Source organism: Hippocampus bargibanti, linkage group LG07, assembly GCF_051943395.1.
Source record: "Hippocampus bargibanti isolate YZ-2025 linkage group LG07, ASM5194339v1, whole genome shotgun sequence".
Classification (NCBI taxonomy): Eukaryota; Metazoa; Chordata; class Actinopteri; order Syngnathiformes; family Syngnathidae; genus Hippocampus; species Hippocampus bargibanti.
Window position 1 is genome coordinate 25,989,622 of NC_142740.1, and position 17,798 is coordinate 26,007,419.

Here is a 17,798-nt window from a genome sequence, read left to right on the forward strand (position 1 = left end):
CGTATGAAACATTTTTGGATTACGTTTAATCATATAGATGAGAAGGTTTCTTCAGCCGTCATCTGTACAAAGTTTCGGACGTTTCGCCTCCTATCCAAGAGGCTTCGTCAGCGAACTAAAAGGTTCGCTCTTTTAGTCGATGGACCACTCCTGTACGACTGAGAGCTTACACAGACGTTTAATGATATTAAATTAAAAAAAACGTTGATTATAGTTATTTTTTGATATTCTAGGTATGCACGTTCTTCGTTCTGTATTTTTAATGTTTTTTTTTGTTTTGTATTGGTTTTATATCAGTTTTATTTTTTCTGAAAACATATTTTCTACTTGTGTATTGCTCATGAAATGTTTCTGTAAAAGTCGTCATTTTAGATATTTTACAATTTTATTGTTAGCTTTCTAATCGCTTTTAAATTATCTTTAACTTGTGCACCTCAAGTGATTTTTTTTTATCTTTCAGTTTCTACATTTTGTTGGTATTTTTTTTGTACTATTTCTCAAACTTGTGCACACTATGAACTATTTTTATATATTATAGTAGACGCACATTTGATATTTTTTATTTGTGATGATCCCCCTCGCTGCCCATCTTTAAAACGCATCTCAAAACTCAAACTTTTTGGCATTTGACTCAGCATAATTCCGAATTTATCTTAATTTTACTCCCTGGTGATTTCTACTATCTTTGACATTTTAACATTTACACTTAACATTTCCTATTCTCCATCCATCCATTTTCCGATCTGCTTTATCCTCAGAATGGTCGCGTACTGTGCTTGAGCCTATCCTAGCTGTCTTTGGGCAATAGGCTGAGGTCACCCTGAACTGGTTGACAGCATATCACACGGCACAAACAAAGTGCACCTCGGGATAATTCAGGGTTCCATTAAAGTGCCATGCATGTTTTGGTAATGTATTTTGTATTCTTGCACTTTTCGAAAACATGAAGTCAGAAGTAAGCTGCAGTCTTAGATATATTTAATAAATTAAATCCAAGGTACAAAAAAAAAAAAACAATGTACATTTCAAACACTCCCCTTGTTTGTCCACCGTCACCTTTGAACTTTTTTTCCTTTAACACGCATGTCCAGTCTCTCACTGTTTAAATCCAGAAGGTCATTAGTCATAAAAAACCTCTCTGCCTTGCTCTATTACACAAACACATGCTACATGTCTGCAGGCACCTCGGATAAAAGAGAGGGATTAGAGTGTGTGTGCATGGGAGTCGATACATTTGAACGCTGATGATGATGACAGTTCCCTTTGTTGATATTTTTGCCCTCTAATCCCTTTGGATCCTCCGTTGAGGCGACCGTTCCTGATTTTTGGGGGTGTCTCTTCCATGACGGTCTGGTGAGAAGATGTGTTTTTATTTTATATAGATATATGTATTTTTTTGTGCAGTGAAAGATGATGAGGTTACGTTGATGTACTTGTAGGTCCAATATAAGTGCAGGGGCGCTAAAGATGCAGCTATGAACACGCACAGGCAAAATACGGAGCGGAAATGACTAATTATATGCACAATTTTGATTATTTTTATGGGGATGAGGAAACTGTTGATCATGGTAGACCTAAAATCTGGACATAACGGGTTATTGACAGCTTGAATGTGGTGTTATTGTATTGCAGCATTGTTGGAAATGTGATTTCAATTGGATTAAATGGTGATCCGTCAATGTATTTTTCACGCTCAGAGTTATTTATCCAAATTTATGGATAATTGAATCTTCAATTGACCTAAATTACCTTTAGATGAGTGAACCACCCTGGTGGTTGCCAATATATGGCAGAGCATGGATGGAAAAAATCAAATAAAAAGAAATAAAATAAAATAAAAAGAAATAAAATAAAATAAAAAGAAATACAATAAAATAAAATACAATAAAATAAAAAATAATAAAATAAAATAAAATAAAATAATCATACGTATTGATGATTTGGAGTCTTAAATAAATAAACCTGACGTGCCTTTTTGGCATGTGATAGGTTATCGGAAGACATGCAGCATTTAACACAAAAGCCTTCAGCCCGGATTCAAGGCCTGAATTTCAGAATTTAGCGGATGGGAGAACGTGTCCACCGTGCTGAAAACAATCTTTTGATTTTGTCCTTGTCCAGATTTTAGGGACAACTTTTTTTTTCCTCTGAGAGCTGAATGAAGTGAAGAAATAACCGATGATGATTCATTAGGCTCTCGCAGACCCCCCCTCCCCCTCGCAAGAGTTCCAGACCTTTAGTTTCAAACACATTCTAGTGTGGAACATACGCACATGACTTGATCATTGGGCAAGAGCGGGTATCACCGGGTGATTAAGGACTCACCCCCACCATAACATTTACACCCCCCCGTAGCAGCACGACTTCTCCCAATATAAATATAGATGTATAATATGCATATATTCACGTGTCAGTCATCTTGTATGAGTACGTCTAAAGTGGCTACGTTACGAGACCGTTTTCACCAGGAAACCACAGGAAGATCGAGAGAAGGTCAAACGAGACCCCCACTCACCCACCGGAAAATTGAGTTTTCTTTTCCATTATGAGGGATCTTGAAGTGAAAGGAACTTGGAGGCGACACGAGGCAGCATGCTGGGAAGCTGAAGGAGGATGGAGGGTTGGGGATGGGTCGAGGGAGGCCTCCCTAAAAGCCACCAGGGTGTTCGTCCATTAAAAGGAGTTCCAGGTTGCTTGCCGGCTGATGGGGATTTGCTTCCCTGCCCCCCATTCGATGTTGGTCCTCAGTACTCAGCGGCGTACTCGGTCCCGTGGAGGCCTCGACAAAGTAGTGTAAATTCCTTGACGATTTCTTTCACCCGCCGCTTGTTCACTCGCTCTCTATGTGGAATATTACAGAGAAAAAAATGTTTTTCTACAGGAAAAAAAAAAGAGTTTGGAAGTCAATTCTGTTCCGAATGATGTTGAAATTACAATTATTCCACTATATTTAAGAAGCTGACATCAGGGATGCATCTGGAAAATTAAAAATGGGGCTGGTTGGCCCTCTTGTGTCTGAAAAGGGGGCCAAATTCTAAAATTGATGGGGCCCGATTTAACGAGATTGACTAAGTAAACAAAACGAATTGAAATAAACCAAAAATATTCATTTCAGCATGGTACAGTGATACCTTGGCTTACCAACTTAATTGGTTCCCAGACAGAGTGTATAAGGCGAAAAGTATGTATCCCAAAAAATTGTTCCCATAGGAAACCATTAAAATGAGAATAATCTGTTCCCAGGTCCCCATAAAACATAATTTTCTACTTTCTAATTTTCTAAGCCTTAAAACTACATACCTTGGCTTACGAACTTAATTGGTACCCAGACAGAGTGTGTAAGGCGAAAAGTGTGTATCCCAAAAATTAATTTCCCATAGGAAACCATTAAAATGAGAATAATCCGTTCCCAAAAAACATAATTTTAATTTTCTACTTTCTAATTTTCTATGCCTTAAAACTACACAAAATATACCTTATTTTAAGTATAATAAATGTACAATGTTATTATAATTAAAGAAACAAACTGTACTGTATAATACAGTCGTTTTATTTACATTTGTGATGGTCGTTGATGGCTTGATGGAATGGATAGCTTATGGACCATGAGCAATGGCAGCCACACGCGCCAGCGTTCACTCATCCCGGAAGTAACTCAAACAGATCGAAAGCTAGCTAGCTAGCCAGCTATTGGATAGCGAATAGCTAATAGATAGCCAACAGCTAGCCAGCCAGAGTGTGTAAGGCGAAAAGTGTGTATCCCAAAAAATTGTTCCCATAGGAAACCATTAAAATGAGAATAATCTGTTCCCAGGTCCCCATAAAACATAATTTTCTACTTTCTAATTTTCTAAGCCTTAAAACTACACAACATATACCTTATTGTATGTATAATAAATGTCCTATGGTATTATAATTAAAGAAATAAACCATACCGGTAATACCTTAATATCTGCTGGGAGAAATGATCCTTCTGCTGCGACGTGACTCGCGATGACGGGAAGCCTGGCGGTTGCAGCGCCACCTTTAGCCACATGGCCAGCAGTGAGAAGCAGTGCTTGTTCAGACTGAACAGCACATCCGCAAAATGGTCCATCAGGTTCCGTGATGCTCCGCCGCCGATACCCTAGAATTGGGATCAAACAAAAATATAAAAGATATTTCACCATTTCACGTCCACCTGAAAAGTTGTTGCATAAAATCATGAGCTTTTTGAGAAAAAAAAATATGACTTAAAATCAACATTGGGAGCATTCCATACCTCCAAAAGGGCCTGGATCAGTAGCTTGCCATCTTCCTGCAGTAGCCTGGCCACCGGAGGTACGTCTAAAGAGCGGGGTAACAGCTCCGTCTGAAACGGAAGCGGCACAATCAGCAATGCGTTTCCATCCACATCATCGCGCGCAAGCGCTCACGACGTGTGCACTCACAAAGAAGAGACACGTCGACTTGACGGTCGGACCCTCGGGAAACTTAAGCGATAGGAGTCCTGAGAGTGGGGAAGAAACGGTATAATCGCAGTGGTGTTTGTATTTTTTTGAGTTTCAAAATAGGTTTTCATGGCAAAAGTCCTGTTTCCACCAAGCAAGACAATTTGGGATTTTTTTGTTGGGATGTTCATCAAGAAAAACAAAAAAACTAAATAATAATAAAAACCGTAATCTTAAATGAATATGGTAACAATTCAGGGGAAATATTTTCTATTTTTTCTGTAAAAAAATATTTCATGATATTTAAGTTTCATATTTTTTACAAGAATATAGTTGGTTATTTCCAATATTAAAAACATCTATTAAAAAAAATCCTATATTTGAAATAAAAATAAAAATATGGACTATAAAAAAGTATACACACACGCACACCTACATACATACACACACACACCTACACAGACAGACAGACAGGCAGACACACACACACACACACACACACACATACATACATACATACATACATACATACATACATACCACGATTAACCATTTGGCATTGATAAAAAAAGTACCATCTTTTCCGGTGTATAAGGCGCATGATACGCAGGTGCGCCTTATATGATATGTGAAGTACTATTGAGCCGAACCAGGTCTCGCAACAGAAGTGTCATGATCTGGTTAGCGACCAACGACGACCTGCACAGGTGCTGGTCGTCCCAATCAGTGGCAGACTGCCACGTTCGGATTGGCGACAAGGAGTAGCGCTGTCAGCCCTGCCTGCAGCCTCGCAGGTGCTGGTCGTTCCAATCAGTGGCAGTCAAAAGGACTCCCGGCACGACTATTCGGCGTCGGGTCATTGTATGCGATTGTATGCATTGCGCACTGTGTATGCATTGTATGCCGTCCATGTGTTTGTTTCATCTTGGCAGACTTTTACTCTTGGCTTTTCTTTGATACCTTGAATTTTTCTGTTCAGATGATTTTAACGTTTTAGATTTTGTTGCTGTTGACTTTATTTTAATACAATTTCTCAAATACAACCTGCTGCTCCCTCCTGCCTGCTTTTTGGGATCCACAACTGCCATCACTACTTTGCAAAAGCGTGACAAGAAGTACTGCATTACAACAGCCTCTACTGTAGCGCCTTATAATTTGGTGTGCTTTCCATGAAAAAAAATTAAAAAAAAATAAATGTTATACAGTAAAGTCTCCTTATATCGATATTCAAGGGAGTCGGAAAAAAATATCGATATAACCGGGACTATCGATATATCCGACCCTGTTTGCATGTAATTTTCTCCGTGCGTGCATAGAAATAGTATCGATATAACCGGGACTATCGATATATCCGATATCGATATAACGAGACTTTATTGTATTTGGAAAATGTTTTTATTCGTTGAAGGTGCGCCATATAGTCCAGTGTGCCTTATACCGTATATGGAAAAAAGTTTGAAAATACACCAGTCGTTGGGGATGTGTGCCTTATAATCCGGTGCGCCTTATACACCGGAAAATATGGTACATTGATCACTTCAAAACCAAACTGTATACTTCTTAAAACCGACGCTCGACCCCGCATAGCTTGGATGGAAACGTAGCAATGAAGTACAAACTTACCACAGTGGTACACGGCTTTTACGTCGAGACTCTCAGATAAGTACAAATCGGGCTTCCGTTTGAGAGCCTAAGAGGCAAAGAAAAGCGTCGTGTGGGTTTTTTGTTAAGACTACGCAGTGAAAAATACTCCTGCCAGATCCTACCTGCCTGGTAGTCACACCTGACAGCGACATGAAACTGAGAACAGATCTGCCTACCAGGCCATAGTGCTTTGCTTGATTTTACCTCCCCCTTACCCCCCCCCCCCCCCCTCACCGAAAAATAAATACAAACAAACAAGTTGCAAACAAAAAATTTGAAATAATAACTGGAAACTGAAGTCAAAACTAAAAGGCAATGGTTATTTTGGGCGGATAATAAAAAAAAAAAAAAAAACGTTACTATGGTGTTGTTTTTTTCCCCCTTGTGTGTGTTTTTGGTTGAATACACAACAAAAATGTACAGGTAATCAACATGTGCAGATAAAGAGAAATACAACTCATCTCATAAACAACTCATTTAGGATGGCGGAGAGGAGAGAGGGAGAGGAGAAAGATGGAGGGAGGTGACATCGATCTATCCATCCATTGATAGAAAAACAAAAGAAGGGAGCGGAATGAAGACAACGAAACCAAAATAAATCATTATTTGAATAAAACAGACAATCCATCAGCCAATTTGTCTGACGTGATTAATATTATGGTTGAATATTAATTCTTTGAGGAGGGTGGAGGGGGTTCGATTGGCTGTGGGCTGGAATGACTTAAGCGCTCAGAGACGAACGAAGCAGTCACCTTGGCGACCTGTGTGATGAGAATTTGACGTAACCGCTTGAAACTTATTGACTTGAAATCTTCAAATGTGTTGACGATTGTTTGAGATGATGAGATTTCCTGGATGTCTTTTGTGTGTCTTCACGCCAGCCACTACATCCCAAAATATGCATTGTGCAATTGACTGAACGCTCTAAATTGTCCATTTGAAAATGAGTGCAAACGCTTGTCGATGAATGCTCGTGGGGGCTTGGGAAAGGGGGAAAAAAAAACTACTAACTGCTGGCTGTTTTTAAAGCAGTCTTTCCCTTAATATTGTTTCGGATTTTGACCGCCGTATTTTCCGGTATATAAGCCTTGATTTTCTTCAAAAGATGACCCTGCGCCTTATATGCAGATGTGCCTTATATGTGAAGTAATATTGATCCAAAACAGGTCCTACAACAGCCATGACTTCATTTCCCCCTGTAGCGCCTTATAATGTGGAGCGCCTTATATTTGGAAAACATATATTTATATATTATATTTGGAAAACCTTTTTTCATTCATTCACGGTACGCTCTTATATATGGAAAATGTTTGAAAATACACCATTCATTGTGGGTGCGCCTTATATAATAATAATAATAATAATAATAATAATAATAATAACATTGATTATGATAATCATAATCATATGCATCCTACTACTACTACTACTACTACTAATAATAATAATAATAATAATGGTAATAATAATAATGATGATAATAATAACAACAACAACAATAATAATAATAATAATAATAATAATAATATATTTTATTTCTAAGCGCCTTTCAAAATTAGAGTAGACTCTTGTTTCAGCAGAAAAATGTGTTTGTTTCTACCTACTTAGGTTATTTCGTAATTTGACCAAAACTATGAGTTTCTGACAAAAAGAAAGCAGGGAAAAAAAGCAAAACACTGACTATAAGGCGAATGTTTACATTGGAGAGATTTGGAATCAGTGCAAAAAAATCAGACTGGCATGTCTGAGAATAAAACGTTTAAAAAAATCTGTTGATTAGTGTTATTTTGTTCAGTGATTAATCTGATGATCAATTTGCCGATGACATAATTAAATTTAAAAATCACTTTTAATTTCCATTCCTATTAAAAAAAGACATGATTCTAAAATTGAGAGTGCAGAAAATGTACAAACACTAATAAACTCATTCACTGCCATCCCCGAAGTGAGACCTTGTGAATATTTTCAGCATTTTTCAGAATTCCGCCATAGTTTGGCCTTGTTTCCTCCACAAGTACCCGCACTGGCGCGTGTGGCTGCCGCTGATCACCCGCAGAAAAAATATACTGTGACTGTAAAGTGTCCTTGAGAGTTTTGAAAGGCTCTTACAAATGAAATGTTTTATTATTATTATAAAATATGACGGAGAGCGTCATTCCCAAATTTGTTTTGTTTTGTGTTTTGCTATGATGCCGATAAAGCGCTGGCCAGACCTTGGGCACAATGGGGCAGCATTTCCCTTTTTTCCCCATGTTAGCACTTTGTTACAGCTTCAACTGTTGTTCAAGCGCTATATAAACTAATATGTATGTATTTCCTTGTATTTTGGACGGCCGCCCTCATTTCAAGCTCATATAACTCCAGACCCATATAATTAGCAATTAACGATTTTTTTTTCTGATGAAAGAAAAGAGGTTTCTAATGCTGTACTGAATGTTTATGTACTCCTAAAACGCATAAGTCTGTGGGTACTGGAATTGGAGTGAAATTGAGAAAAACCCTGGCATTGGAGTGGACACCGTTTTGCAGATCGTCTGGCAGTCAATGAGTTAAGATTCCGTTCCTAGTTTCCATAGGCAAAGCCATTTATCATTGCCTCGCAAAGTCAAAAGAGATATTTTGTTTAAATACACCAAAGAAAATGTAACGGCATTCGTGGAAGACTACAGAAAACTGAGAATATGTACTAGAGAGAGCATGGATGAGAAGGTTTCTTCAGCCGTCATCTGTACAAAAGTGAAGGTTTCGGACGTTTCGCCTCCTATCCAAGAGGCTTCGTCAGCGAACTAAAGTCTGACTGGTCGTATCGGCCCCATTTATATATCCCTAATGTCCAGACCTGGTGGCGCCGGACACAGCTATGATAGGTCCCTACTCTCAGGTTGGGGGGGGGGGCGCGGGACCCCCCCCCCTGTGGCCCCACTGATTGTTCCTCCTAGGAACAATCAGTGGGGCCACAGGGGGGGGGGGTCCCGGGGGGGATTGTTCCTCCTAGGAACAATCAGTGGGGCCACAGGGGGGGGGGGGGTCCCGCGCCCCCCCCCCAACCTGAGAGTAGGGACCTATCATAGCTGTGTCCGGCGCCACCAGGTCTGGACATTAGGGATATATAAATGGGGCCGATACGACCAGTCAGACTTTAGTTCGCTGACGAAGCCTCTTGGATAGGAGGCGAAACGTCCGAAACCTTCACTTTTGTACAGATGACGGCTGAAGAAACCTTCTCATCGATGGACCACTCCTGTACGACTGAGAGCTTACACAGACGTAGAGAGAGCATGAAAAAATAAAATAAAAACCGTCCATTAAATGGCCGTGATTCATGTGTTTAGGTGGCAAGGTGACTGTTACAATGCTGAGCGTTTTAGGAGAAAAGTCATTCCAAAGCCTCGCCGTATGCGACGGGCCAGAAGAGGACAGAGAGAAGAAGACCGAGAGAAAAGGAGGAATCAGAAAAAAGAGGAAGAGAGAAACCCAAAGTGAGTGAAATAAGGAACCAAAAACACACCTGAGCTTGGAGTTGCATAAATGAATCAACAATATCAGGATGATCCCTGGGTCCTAAAATATAATAAAGATGAAACTTAAGAAATCAAAAGAGAATAAGAATAATATACAAACAGCAACGGAACCAATTCAACAGTCATGTGGAACTCAAAAGAGAACTCAAAAGTCGGTCATTGAAATAATTCACATGTGAGTAAGGGAACAAAGAGGGGGAAGGTGGGGCGAGGGTGAGGCGGGGGTTTCGCGTGAGCGCTGGCGGACTGTTGGAGGGACAAGGAAAGAAAAGAAGAGGCACGAGACGAAAGACATGGGTCTGTTTTTCGACAATAACAATGAAAGAAGGAACAAAGAGAGAAACAGAAGAAACCGAAGAAAGAAAAGTGGCTTTGGAGTGGGAACCCAGGAGGCACCTCTGTTACTGTGACGCTTTGGAGGAAAGGGGGGGGAACCAATCTGCCGGTTGCTTAGCGCCTCAACTTGAAACACCTGCTGGATGATAAGCGGAAACTTCACCCGCCAGTAATTTGATTTGATCTCATTTATTTAAGGACAACCGACACCATTTTTTTTGTTTCCTAACTTAAAAACATTTACTAAAATACCCAAAACACGCAGGCTGATATTTTTATTCAAATGAAAAAACACCAATAAAAATGACAAAGTGTCCAAATTCTGCAAAAAATTGAGCTGCGGATTAGGCATTTTCAGAAATTCCCGCCCCCAGTTCGTGACGTCACACCAAGACGTCTTGCATTGCTGAAAAATCCAAACAATGGTTTCAGATTCGGAGAATATGCTTTCTTGTTACACATCCAGTTTGAATATGATTCAAATAGCACTGAAGAGGAAAGCATACATGTTTGCAATCGATTAAAGAAGTCCTTCCGTCTCATTTTGAGGCAAACGGGCGGGGGGAATATCACACTCAAAAATGGCGACCAGCTGCCGTGAGGAATGAATCAGCCCGTTTCCACAGGCTGATAAATTCCTTCCATGGAGCTTGGACGCCCTCTTCTGGCAGCTATTGGGTGCAACACAAGGTTTTCAGACAAACAGTACAGCAAAATACATTGACGGACAAGTTGTGTCCATAATTTGTAAAATGGCTTCAAATGACTTCAAGTGAGCGTATTTTAAAAAGATTCCACCGCATATAGCTATATTTTACATTAAAGACTCGCGCTGAATATTCAGGAAGTCTTGTTTTTGAGTTGGTGACGAGTCCGTACGTGACGTCACTAAAGGAACGCCCCCTGACCGAAAAAAAGACATATTGTAGCAGTCCTTCCATCATGTCAATGTATTTTGCTGTATTGTTTGGTCTGAAAACCTTGTGTTACACCCAAAAGCCACCAGAAGAGGGTGTCCAAGCTCCATATAAGGAATTTATCAGCCTATGGAAGCGGAGGTGGCCACAGGAGGTCGCCATTTTGTGCCTCTTTTCTGGTGATCGTTTCTCCCCAATGTTGCTCAAAATGGCATGGAATAAATTCCTTAAACTATTGCAAACATGTATGCTTTCCTCTTCAGAACTACAGTAAGTCTCGTTATATCGATATTCAAGGGAGTCGGAAAAAATATTGATATAAGCGGACTATCGATATATCCAATCCTGCAGCATGTAAATTTTCTCCTTGCATTCATAGAAATAGTATCGTAATAAGCAGTACTATCGATATAACCGATATCGATATAACGAGACTTTACTGTATTTGAATCATATTCATAACTGTAGGTTTAACAAGAAAGCATAAATCTCAGAATTGTTTTGATTCTCCAGCAATGCAAGACGTCTTGGCGTGACGTCATAAACTGGGGGCGGGATTTTCTGAAAATGCCCAATTCGTAGCAATTTTTTTTTTGCAGATTTTGGACACTTTAAGTCATTTTTATTGGTCTTTTGCATTTGAATAAAAATATCATAGTGCACGTTTTGGGTATTTTAGATGATACAAAACGTTTTTCTGATGTCAGTTAAGAAACAAAAAAGTGACGTTGGTTGTCCTTTAAGGTGCACCTTCTAGCCCGATGCGCCTCATATATGGAAAACGTTTTAAAATACACCATTCAATGACTGTGCGCCTTGATTCTGGTGCGCCTTATACACCGGAAAATACGGTAATCAGCACCAATGGGGAATGTCAGTGAGTTATATCATTATAATGCGTCCTCATCAGAATCACAGAGAGCAGGATAATGTCGCAGAAGAATGATTTTTTTCTTTATGTATACATTGCACTAATATTAACCCCCCCCCCCCCCAATTTTTAATCTGCAGGTCCAATGGAAACCCTAAACTACAAACTTGACTAGTTCCACAAGCCTGTTTGTAATTTGAAATGTTTCGCACAGTCAGAAATATTTCGATATGTACAATCCAAGGATCTCGGAATAAACAAAGCTTGTGTTTCAAAGAGAAGACATCGGCGTAAAAGGGTCCGTTAAAAGCCCCGTTTACCGGATCGCCCCTTTTGCTCCAAAGATGAACACTCAGTTGTGAAATCATCGGTCGGCATAGGTTGGGATAGCACCGCCTCCCCTCATATTGTTGCACACAAACCACGCGACATTTCTTTTCATGTGAGAGTACCAATTACAAATATATCAAAACAAAAACAATGATGGAACATTTGAAGATACACTTTCAGGCGAACAAGCCGTCCAATGACGTGACACTGATGGGTCAAAATTGATGTTGACACGACCAACGTCTGTAGTGAGCGCTTTTGCACTTACATACAGACTGTATACACACACACACACACACACACACACACGTACACACTTCAGACCCCCCCCCCCCATGCAGCTCTCGTCCTTCCGTATGCTACGCTTAAATGCCAGCCATGTGAACAAGCGAGCACTCTCTGTGTTGTGAACATACAGTATCGCATCTTATTGAAGAAAGCACCGGCTTGGAAGGAATAGATAGAGTCAAGGGGAGTGAGGCAGCCATGACGGATGCAATCAAAAGCAGAGGAGCAGGAAAGAGTGGTGGAAGTGGTGGTGGTGGTGGTGGTGGGGGGGTCGGAGGAAAGAAGCAACATAAAAGGAAGCGGAAGAGGCAAAGGACAATGTGTTTTTTTTTTTCTCCTTCCATGTTCAACGTTTGGCCTGAATGCCCAATTCCGCAAAATGTATTCCCGGGCTACACTTGAATAAAACATTTGACATTTGACATCCATTGGGTACATGTTCACAATTAAATAATTGATTATAGCATTTACCGTGATAAAAAAAATCTGTCTGTCTCTATCTATCTATCTATCTATCTATCTATCTATCGCTAGCTTGCTATCTAGCTAACTATCTAGTTAACTAGCTATCTAGCTAACCATTTAGCTAGCTGGCTGGCTAGCTAACATCTAGCTAGCTGGCTACCTAGCTAACCATTTAGCTAGCAGGCTATCTAGCTAACCATCTAGCTAGATGGCTATCTAGCTATCTTGCTATCACGCTAACCATCTAGCTAGCTGGCTATCGCGCTAATCATCTAGCTAGCTGGCTATCTCGCTAATCATCTAGCTAGCTGGCTATCGCGCTAATCATCTAGCTAGCTGGCTATCTCGCTAATCATCTAGCTAGCTGGCTATCTAGCTAATCATCTAGCTAGCTAGCTAGCTAACCATCTAGTTAGCTGGCTATTGCGCTAACCATCTAGCTAGCTGGCTATCGAGCTAACCATCTAGCTAGCTGGCTATCGAGCTAATCATCTAGCTAGCTGGCTATCTAGCTAATCATCTAGCTAGCTGGCTATCTTGCTAATCATATAGCTACCTGGCTATCTAGATAATCATCTAGCTAGCTGGCTATCTAGCTAATCATCTAGCTACCTGGCTATCTAGATAATCATCTAGCTAGCTGGCTATCTAGATAATCATCTAGCTAGCTGGCTATCTAGATAATCATCTAGCTAGCTGGCTATCTAGCTAATCATCTAGCTAGCTATCTAGCTAATCATCTAGCTAGCTCGCTAGCTAGCTATCTATCTGTAATTTGACTTGAATGTTAGCGATTGCGTTGCTCATTAACACTCCAAGAATTATTGCATTAATTTTATAGTTACCCTAGTTATCTTCATTTAACCCTCTAACCATTTTAAATCACGATTGTCCACATGAGGGAAACCATTAGGCATTAATTTTTGAAAAAGGGTGGCATTAATCATTAATTTGTGCCTAAAAAGTATGATACAACCTATTTTCCCAGCTACCACCAAATTTTTGTTCGCTGACGAAGCTTCTTGGGTGAGGAGAAAAAAACTGATGAAGCAAGTGTTATTTTTGGCAAATATCCTGAATATTTAAACAAGTTGACACAGAACATGTATGTATGAAACATTTGAAAAGTGATGCTTTCCATGTCCCAAGTCAGTTTAGCTTTCAAAATGTAGTCATGTCAGTATTGCCAGTGTAAAAAAAAAAAAAAAAAAAAGTAAAACATAACTGTAGCGTGAATGACACAAAATTGGCAAAATGCAATTCCGCTCAGTTGTTTTGTTTTCTAGTTTTGGACCGTGTGAAATGGAAGGCAACAATCACATTCAAAGATTTACTGCCTGTGTTCATTTTACAGTATTACCGAGTCTTACCTTGCTGGAAGATGGAGAGCGTTACAGAGGTAACAAGCTCAAACAGAGCCTTGATGGGAGGGAAATGCTCTGTCTGGCTGGCGAAGATGTGGACCAGCTGAGGGGGAAAATAAATAAAAATAAACCAACATATTCAGACCCCCTTATGAATCTGTGTTCAGATCTTTTAAAGGACAACCGACGTCTCCGGCCAAGTTGTGTGCATAATTTGTAAAATGGCTTCAAATGACTTCTACTGAGCGTATTTTACAAAGATTCCACCGCATATAGCTATATTTTACGTTTTAAGACTTGCGCTGAATATTCCGGAAGTCTTGTTTTTGAGTTGGTGACGAGTCCTCACGTCACGTCACGTCACGGAAGGAACGCCTCTGACCGAGAAAGGACACATTGTAGCAGCTCTTTCATCACGTCAATGCATTTTGCGGTACTTTGTTTGGTCTGAAAACTTCGTGTTGATCGCGAAATTGGAAGGAAAACACATAAATAATGCGATGGTGAATCGTGTGTGTTGCACCGAGCATCTATTTGATATCTATTTGATAGCAGACATTTAAACAGCTTCTTCCCCCAAGCCATTAACTCTTTGAACAGTAGCCCAGATTGAACTGTATAGTGCCTCTTTGCAATTTTTTTGATGATGATACTAGTGCAGCGTGTTCGACCGGAAACAAATTCCTTGTGTGTTCTACATACTTGGCAATAAAGATGATTCTGATTCTGATTCGCTGACAAAAATTCTAAGGAAAGAAATCAGCCCGTTTCCACGGACCTCTGTCGCAATTTTCTGCCTCTTTTGGGTACTACATTCCCCCCGCCCCCCAGATACCTCAAAATGACACAGAATAAATTCTTTAATCGATTGCAAACATGTATGCTTTCCTCTTCAGAACTATTTGAATTATATTCATAACTGGATGAGTAAAAAGTTTTGATTCTCGATTCTCGAGCAAGGCAAGACGTCTTGGCGTGACACCATGAACAAGGGGGCGGGACCTTCTGAAACTGGCCACTTCCGGTTTCAAATTGAAGTAGTTTTTCGACACTAAGTCAGGGGTGTCAAAGTCATTTTTTGCCGCGGGCCACATTGTAGTTATGGATTCCTCTCGAGGGCCGTTATGAATTTGGGGAACCGATTAGAATGTTTAAATCCCTTCAAATATTACATATAAAGCACACAGCAAATTAATGAATAACTCGTTTTCAAATCTGAAGTCAAGAATAATGACTTTTATTGTGGTTGACATCCAAATATATGACATTTTGGCTCAGATTTTAGCAATCGTCATGCAATTTAACAAGTTTGATTTGCTTTCGCGGGCCGAAAAAAAAGATGAGGCGGGCCGGATTTGGCCCGCGGGCCTTGACTTTGACACCGGTGCTTTAAGTCATTTTTATTGGTGTTTTGCATTTGATTAAAAATATCATACTGCGTGTTTTGGGTATTTTAGATGCTATAAAACGTTTTTCTGATGTTAGGAAACAAAAAAAGTGGTGTCGGTTGTCCTTTAAGGGACTGTAGTCAAGGTCATTTAACTGTTTTTCAAAAGAGCAAACGCTAGACTCCTTGGCAGTGTTGCCTCTGGCAACCCATGGATTGCCTCAACGTCATAGAATGACATTAAAAAAGGGGATGGATCAAAATAACATATTTAGATGACCTCAAAAAAAAAAAAACATTGTTTTCAAGTCAACCAAGATGATTAAGCAAACCAAGACCACAGAACAGAATTTTGGATCGTGCTTACAACAGAATTCTTAGAACGTTTCCACGTAGGCTTAGTCATGCTGATGAGGTGATACCGGGGAGAATGGGGCAATCAGGGCAATTCATAGACCATAATCAGTCAGGACAAAAGACGAAATTTAGCCTCAGGGCTAAACTGCTATACCCTGCTCCCCCCCCAACCTTAGAGCAGGGGCCTATCAAAGCAGAGGTTTGACACCGCTACATCTGGACATTAGGGATACATATACAAGGCCAGAGCTACCAACAAATTTTACTTCGCTGACGAAGCTTCTCGGATGAGGAGCAAACACCTTCAAAGAAGTACAGATGATGGCTGGAGAAACCGTTTCATCGATGGACCGCTCCTGTACGACTGAGAGTCTACACAGACGAAAAACAGAAGCCTACCTGTCGTGTGAGGTCGAGGGCAGAGGCTTGGGGGATGGTACTGTACATCTGGCCCAGCATTTGGCTGAGTTGCGAGACCATGGGGGCAAAGTTGTGCAGTAGCGTCTTGACCGACTTCTCAAAGATGGCGCACACGGCCTGAGGAGCAAACGTAGAATCCATTGAACCCACTTATCAGCCGATAGAAGTGGAAACACTGTCACCAAACTCCAGCAGGGGGGGGAGGGGCGCACCTCAACCACTTGCGAGTCATTCAACCACTTGCCCAGTACGGTCTGGATGAGGGCAAACACTTGCTGCAGGACAACCACGACCTGTAGGCACACAAAAGTACCGCAATCTTTTTTCGATGTCAGAAACAAAAACGGAATAAACATTTCAAAGATATTCGCTCGAACACAGGAAGTCTTTTACTGCCGGGAAGGGGGGCGTTGTTTTCATGAAGCCACTTCGTTTGCGCTTCCCAACTGACGCCCGCCCTCTTTAGGCCCTGCTCAGCTTTTTTTTTTATTGAGTGTCCATGCAAATTCAAGTGATACATTGGTAAAACGCTCCCTTCTGGATTTGAATACCACGCTGCATGACGTTCAATGGACACCCCTCCAAGTCGTCCCCCGGTACAAGCACCAACATCCATAAACTCACAGAACGTAGACATTTTAATGAGTGGCCTTTCCATGAACTGATAGATTTGTAACCTGGCTAACGATATCATTTTAAAATTGCAATCACAGTTTAGTTTAATCAACTATTTTATTATTTATCAGTTTATTTATGGTTTTATTGTTCTGGTGTTTATTGTTCTTTTAATTGTAAAGTGTCCTTTGGGTGCTTTGAAAGGCGCTTGTAAATTAAATGTACTATTATTATTATTATTTATTCTTGTGCAGCAGTGTACCAAATACTCCCTTACTCTCTGGGTTAGACAGTTTAACAGGCTGTGTCTGTTCGCCTCAGATTGACTCTGTCCGTGTTCTCAGTGCTCCGTCACACATCTTTTAAACATGACAACTTCTATTCTGTCTATTCTCTATCAAAAATAAAATATGGTAGCTGGTTTTCTGACATTTTCTTGTCTACATTGATCTGTTGGTCAATTTGTCCCCATTTTGAAGAAGACCACACATTTCAAAAGCTGTGAGATAATAATAATACTGTGAAAACACCAGTTGATCGTAGGTGAAAAGAGGCTTCTGTTTCCCTCTAACTGTGGATCATCGCCACATGTCTCCAGTTGATGCGACACTCATTTTTTTTATACTCATATTACATATAACGCCGGCCGGGAATGATGGCGGGCAGAGAACTGACCGGGTTGGGTCCCGGTGGGGGAGGAGCCGTTTTGACAGGAACAGGTGATCCATCCTCGGATTCTTCATCCTGTTTGCTGATGTCAAGTGTGGTGAACAAGTTGGACAGAAGCCCCAAGATGTGGATGATCGCTAATTTATTGGACGGATTGGGCTGAAAGTAGAAAAAGAAGAAGCAA

The 17,798-nt window shown here is 40.4% G+C and overlaps 1 protein-coding gene across 2 annotated transcripts in view; it reads right to left on the minus strand.

The window, feature by feature from the left end:
• Window positions 1-1,017: 1,017 nt before the first annotated feature.
• LOC148895949 (importin-13-like) overlaps window positions 1,018-17,798 on the minus strand; it is a 40,671-nt gene continuing 23,890 nt past the window's right edge. The window contains exons 14-23 of one of the 2 annotated variants that reach the window (XM_089001224.1): window positions 17,621-17,773; window positions 16,543-16,623; window positions 16,310-16,447; window positions 14,173-14,269; window positions 9,583-9,635; window positions 6,054-6,120; window positions 4,431-4,489; window positions 4,262-4,351; window positions 3,945-4,126; window positions 1,018-2,841 (exon numbers count right to left, since the gene is read on the minus strand). In XM_089001224.1, the coding sequence (XP_088857350.1) occupies window positions 2,745-2,841; window positions 3,945-4,126; window positions 4,262-4,351; window positions 4,431-4,489; window positions 6,054-6,120; window positions 9,583-9,635; window positions 14,173-14,269; window positions 16,310-16,447; window positions 16,543-16,623; window positions 17,621-17,773 (1,017 nt within the window). In that variant the 3' untranslated portion in view covers window positions 1,018-2,744. Of the gene's footprint in view, window positions 2,842-3,944; window positions 4,127-4,261; window positions 4,352-4,430; window positions 4,490-6,053; window positions 6,121-9,582; window positions 9,636-14,172; window positions 14,270-16,309; window positions 16,448-16,542; window positions 16,624-17,620; window positions 17,774-17,798 lie in introns of those variants that run through there. The other variant, XR_016115592.1, reaches the window with a different exon arrangement.